The sequence below is a fragment of the Opisthorchis viverrini genome (assembly GCF_000715545.1).
Source record: "Opisthorchis viverrini unplaced genomic scaffold opera_v5_18, whole genome shotgun sequence".
Taxonomy (NCBI): Eukaryota; Metazoa; Platyhelminthes; class Trematoda; order Opisthorchiida; family Opisthorchiidae; genus Opisthorchis; species Opisthorchis viverrini.
The window spans coordinates 2,464,140-2,470,269 of record NW_008751674.1 but is presented as its reverse complement, the minus strand read 5'-3'; the positions used below and the strand labels follow the sequence as shown (position 1 = coordinate 2,470,269).

The 6,130-nt window shown below is 45.3% G+C and overlaps 1 protein-coding gene across 1 annotated transcript in view; it reads right to left on the bottom strand.

The window, feature by feature from the left end:
- Positions 1 to 2,612: 2,612 nt before the first annotated feature.
- The window catches only part of T265_01699 (hypothetical protein), a gene marked incomplete at both ends in the record, with an annotated part of 16,364 nt that continues 12,846 nt past the window's right edge, over positions 2,613 to 6,130 (bottom strand). The window contains 2 exons of the mRNA XM_009165765.1: positions 2,613 to 3,023; positions 5,089 to 5,166. Of these exons, the coding sequence (XP_009164029.1) occupies positions 2,613 to 3,023; positions 5,089 to 5,166 (489 nt within the window). The remainder of the gene's footprint in view (positions 3,024 to 5,088; positions 5,167 to 6,130) is intronic.

The window sequence follows — 6,130 nt, the reverse complement described above, 5'->3', positions numbered from 1 at the left end:
TTCCTCTTGAACTTCGTTTGAACCTTCTGTTAGTCTATGTGGGTGAGCTAGTGCTAAGAAAGTTGTGTAAGAGGGGTGCTGTGACCTTTGGTCGGTTGGGGTTTCCACCCCCATGCCCCGGTTTCTTCTAATAATTCTAAGTGGATTTGCCAGCTTTTCGAACCCACGACACAGTATGCAAACAGGAAGATGATACACAATCCCCGAGGACTCTGTTTTTCGTTGCGAGAATGTGGGAGGGCCGTCACAGATGGATGAATAGGAAATGGTGGCTGGGAAAAAGTTTACGGAAAAAAACAGTCCCTTCGAACCTTCGACAACTACTCGACTTCACATGTATCAGTTTGATATTCCCCAGTTTACCAGTTGTAAGAGGATAAAAATCAGTTATTCTCATATTTTCACCCAAAAGCCCATTAGTCATTGCTTCCAAAAGAATGAACCACACATTGGACTCCCAAAGTAGCAGCCCTGGAGCGCGAAATTTTCCCTCGTCTTAGATATTGCACCGAATGCAGAGACTATATACCGTTTTCTCTGTGGTGGTTTGTCAACAAGGGAGAGTTAATGAACGCACCAACTAAACGCTGGGATGGTTCACTTTGGAGATTCATACCAGCCCGTGAATGTGACGATTACGAGATCTCGTTTCCCAAGACGTGGTGTTGTTTGCAGGAGACATGCTGACAAAACGTTTGACCCTTTCCGCAACTTGAAACATCGTCCATGTAGTTTCCCCTACAACCAAAAGCCCTGACACGACCTTTTGAATGAGTTGTTCCTAGTACTAATATAGATCACACTGGACAGGCCTTTGTTGACGAGTTTGATTTGACAATTCAATCATGAAGACCTTAGTGAGGCCCACTCTGGGCTCCGTTATCAAGTTAATCCAACACTGGCGACGGTGTAGATTGCTGCATAAAATAAGTAAATGGGTCTTGATAACCAGATAGAACCGAAAGCAATCAACTGGTTTAGATCGCTCCAGTTCGTTTGCACATTCTTAAAAAGCAACGCCATGCAGAGCGAGTGCGGTGAGCTAATATGCACGCAGGAGGTGTCCTGCAGGATGACAATGTGAGATAAAGTGAATGAAGACAACTATGTTACGAATACATTTATACCGTTCCTGGCCGCTTCGCCCTATCGCACTGCGTTGCAATCCGTGTGATCGATGTTAGCAACCTTAAAAGAAGCTGAAACAAATCAGCAAACCATCATATATCTGCGTCCCGTCATGTCGCCAAACAATCAAGCGAAAAACGCGACCGCACTCTGAATGAATAATGCACATCCAGCTCAATATGTGTGGTTCTTTGTAAGACACCGTCTACCCGAGGTGAATCCTAGAAACTAGCGGTCTTCAACCCCTGGTACATAAGACAAGTCCTAGCATGCAGTGAGGCAGACTTCGGTTTGCCGGAGACCAAATAAGACAAACTAACCGTTTCTTGTTTAAAAGAAGCTAACTTGGACGCACTACGCGGACCTCATTGGGAACTCGTTAGTTATTGGCTGACAGCTAAAAATGTCGTCAAACCCGATCAAATGTCTCGTCGGAAGCCTGAGCCACCAAAACATCTAGGGTACAGTAATTAAACACGGTTAGTAAACTGCAAGGGTCGTGTTTCACACGGCCACACACCGGCCCGCACATCCACGGCTGATCTGAGAAAGCATGTCGCTACAAATGTAACGGTGATACCAGTGATGGGGAGGCATGCGAGTAGTATGTGTTATTCTTGGAATCTCGCTTTGTGTCTCTTTAAAAGGGGAGATCTGTTGCAGAGTTTGTGGAGTCGCTTTGTAACATTTGCTTGGATTTGAGCAATGAATGATTGGAGTCAATGAATATCCGAGAAAGTTTGAGAAGACGCGTTCAGGAGAAGATGGATGTCCAGTTTGTGTAACTAAGATGCAAATGAGTTCTGCTTCCCCGTCGAATAGTCTGTAACTGATCAGTTGACATTTTCTGATAGATAACTCCGCAGCGAAGGCCTTCTTCCTTTCACAAGTAGTCGTATAATTGAATACATGAAATTTAACGGAATTTCGCAACCCAAAAACCTGAAAAATTCTTTTTGTTTTTGTTTTACATCAACAGTGCATCAGGAAATGTGTCTCGTGAATAGTTATGTTTTTCAAAAGTATTTAAGGAAGCAACACACTTGAACAATGATAAATAAACTAATTTGTGCATAAATAAGGGAAGAACGAATGAGAAATGGTTGTTGCGGCCAGCAGAATGCGGGACCAAACCGACTTTGCGCCTCGGTAGACCGCGCCGCGCACTTTCACTGTGAGGCATGTAGTTTTCATGATTTGGGGTGCCCATCTGGTCAGCGAACCGCACTAGTAATTGATAATCCATCATTTTGAACCAATGTCACGTGATGCATAGCTCAATCTCAGGAGAAAATTGCAGCGTTCATAGAGGACAGACAGGCCATGCGGTGCAAATACCAAGGTGTGTGTGTGTGTCTAGGAGACGGACATGTTCGAGCACTGATAGCATCAAGACAGTCCTGTTTGTCGCAGAGAAAATACTAGAATAATTCATAAATGTTGCTTCTCAGAAATACAAAGAGCAAAGACATGGATGAAGGCAATTAACGAGTTTTGAAATCCATTTGAACAGGAAGTCGTCGCCGAAGTTCACGAAGTGAGTTTCGAACTGAAAAACCGAATATTTCGCTCAGATTAGACCAGGTGCCTCTATCGTACGGATGAGCTGAATGGCTGGGATTAATAAAGTGACCTCCGTCGCCAAATATTTTCCGATTTGTCTTGGTAGTTGTCAGCTGCGTGGAGCGCCTTCGATTTCGACTGTACTCGTAACTTGTCTGATTCGTACAGACTAGCCATGCATGGAATGCCGTGTACCCTCCGAGAAACAATCCGATTATGCAAAGAACAGTCACCATAGCAACCACGAGTGGAAAGGACATGAACAGGTGCTGTAACAATAAAGAAGTTGGAAGGTTATTACGGATGACGAACCGAAAAATAGACGTGATACACTACTCATAAGGTCGCTGAAACGAACGAACCGAACTGTTTCAATGGTTAGAGCACTCAGCATGAAGTAGCCATTATAACGATCATGTTGTACTGTGAAGAGGAAATTTCTCTCTATAAGTGAGTGGCGATATTCCGTACCGCTTCAAGAGCTTCAACAAAACTTATACCGGTCAACGGCACTCACGCAACCGCGCATTAAGGATGCCTCTTCTAACAGTGACGACAGATTTGCAAGGCGAGCAGAACAACAGCCATCGCAGAGCAACTACTAATAGATGCACTCGACCTACCGATATTCAAACACATTCCTAGCTAATGGGTTGATTTGCATTTATCGAGTTGGGCCATTCCGCTGCGTCAAACCTCACGCGCAGTTTGACAAAACTTAAAAGGAAGTGTTTAGCAGTCCGGTGGGAAGTAAAATAGGATGTTGTTCCGCCAACACAATTTTACATGATCATATCGTAACCTAAAGTGAGGAGAGCTCCGGTGCAGAGGTCTGGACCCATGGAAACTGGATACAAAAACGTTATGCTCGAGGCAAATTACTCAGCAGTGAGTGCGATCGCACACGATCAACCGACCATCGCGAAGCATAAATTATTTCTCCTAGAATCGCAGGCCAATGTTGTGGGAAAATGACGCAACCTTGTCCGATATGAGTATCTGATAGTACAGAATACCCCATGAATAAACATCACTTTCGTGAAAGGAGAGTGTTCTGTTTTCGGGCAATCGAAGACAACAGTCCTCATTCTCTCACGACAGATCCAGCTGGAGACAAAACAACCCCGTTAAGGTCGACGTAGTGTAGATTTCACCTCCTCAGGAAAGTTAAAAAGCCCAAATACAGGTAAGCGCCCCTTCCTCCTAGAATTGTTGCATGAATTATTGTATGCCTGAAGAAAACCGGACCATATCAGACAGTGTTTCTGGGCAAATTAAATTCCCTACTCTGAGGTAGAAAAAAGATATAAATAAAAGATGCTCGTCCAGCTGTAACACCCCTATCGGTGCTAAGCTGCCATGCCAACGGAAGGAAACACAAGGGGTCGGATACTGCCAGGTTGCCCAAGGCTAGGCAGGAGAAGTCGACAGGTTGAGTTCGAACTACGGGCCTTTCGACCAGTAAATTCGCGCTCTAACCACTGAGTCATCTCGCCCCCCTACTCTGAGGCAAAAGTTTCCAAAACACCCTGGTGGTCCCATAAAAACGCTGGTCCCAGCTGAAGCTCAAAACTTCGTGAAGAGTTTTCCTGGAAATTCATCTTCTGAGTGCACTTCAACTTTTCTCCAGGCGATGAATCCGTTCGTCGCATGTGGTGGAGAGCTAATTGCATTCAAAAACGATTAGCATCTTCGGCGATGTTGGATAAACACATTTCTAGAATATTGTTCCCTACTGTCTGCCAAATGCGATTAAAGGTTACTGGGTTTTGGCGCTACCGACCAACTTAACGGTGGATATACGGTCAGGATATACGGGAGGACAACCTACTGCTTGTTCTACGAGAGGCCCAGTCGATCAAGTCGGACGAACATATTACTATTCCAAGTCGGAGTTTGTTAGGCCCCAGAAAATGAAAGACCAAGTTGAAGTCCATTCATGTATACCCCAACCCCGTACTCTACAAAAGAGGGTGTCTTTTCAAAAGTGGTTTTTTGAACTTTCCATCAGGTGGTTTCCTACCCTAATTAGCCGGCCGTTGAAGAGAACCATGGTGAGAAGGAGTGGCCTTTGTGAGGAAAGGGCTATTCTTAGGTGGATTACTTCAGAGGCCAATCAGCCAATAACAGTTCAAGGTTGTTCCTTTCCCGCCACTGCTTCCTATTACGCATGGGCGTAAGCAAACAAAACATGTCAATAGTTGCGGTCTGCTGAAAAACAGCTCTAACACAGTTTAACCACACGTGATGGTCTTCATGCGAATGTAGATGGCAGAAAGGTTAAAGCCCGTGTTCGGAGAAACCGATGCATGAAGGCAACTAAGCTGTAACAAGCCAAATTTCATTACTATGAAAAATAACCGTATGAACGAAACCAGCCCGTCTCAAAATACTTACCTGAATGAGCGCGGGCCAGCTCATTTCATGCACTTCTCCATCCTCGCCCAAGTATTGTGCAGACCACAAACGTTGCTGCTGTGAAACGAACACGTGAGATCGGAAGAGAGATATTCTTCACATGCAGTCAATCTGACGGGCAACATCAACCGAGTACACTCACACGAAAGAAGAACGGGGCACTGCACAGCAAACATTAAATGCAAGGTCAAAGAGATCAATTGAAGGTCGAAGCAGACTTAAACCCCTGGCTAAATGTATCGTCAGGTTCGGTTGTGCACTAAGCTTCAGCTGACTAGCCACTGGATCTGTAAAAATGAATCAGTTATTGATTTCCCAACAGATCAGCTAACCACACTCCCTACTGTTATCCGTCTGATGCGGGTTCATCACCATCATCGACAGCATGACATCAGTTTTCAACACCGATGCTCCGTTGCCTTATTATAAAGAAAAGGGTAAAGGTGGACGGGAAAGGAACTTAGTGCTAGCTTACCACAGTCATTTCGAGGTGCCTATAGCTCCAGACATTCATTTAGGCAATCTGGATGGAAACCGACAACAAGGACGCCACTAACATCAGTTGACAGCCATATCTTGTAGTATCTCCAACCAGGCACAGTGAGGATCACGCGGTCGCCATCCTGGAAGGCGAGTAGCACCGACAGCACCCAAGCGTCTCGTGATCTCCTTCATACTCCTCTGCCAAGTCAAGGGTTGGCCACATCTCTGTTTATGCCACTCTGAATTGGGTATGGAAAACAGCACTCTCTTCAGCAAACGATGGCCAGGCATACGCAACACATGTCTCAACCAACGCAGCTTCTGGTGCTGGACACATTCTTCAATGGAAGTAACCGTTGCACAACCAAAAATGCGCTTTCTAACTGCCTCCTTATGGATTTGCCGACACCAACCCACACGAGCTATGGTTCTGAGACAACGATTGTCGAACACCTGAAAACGTCTCAGGTCCGCTGCTCGAATAGGCCAAGTCTCACAGCCATACAACAAAACAGCCCGTACTGTAGCTTGATACACA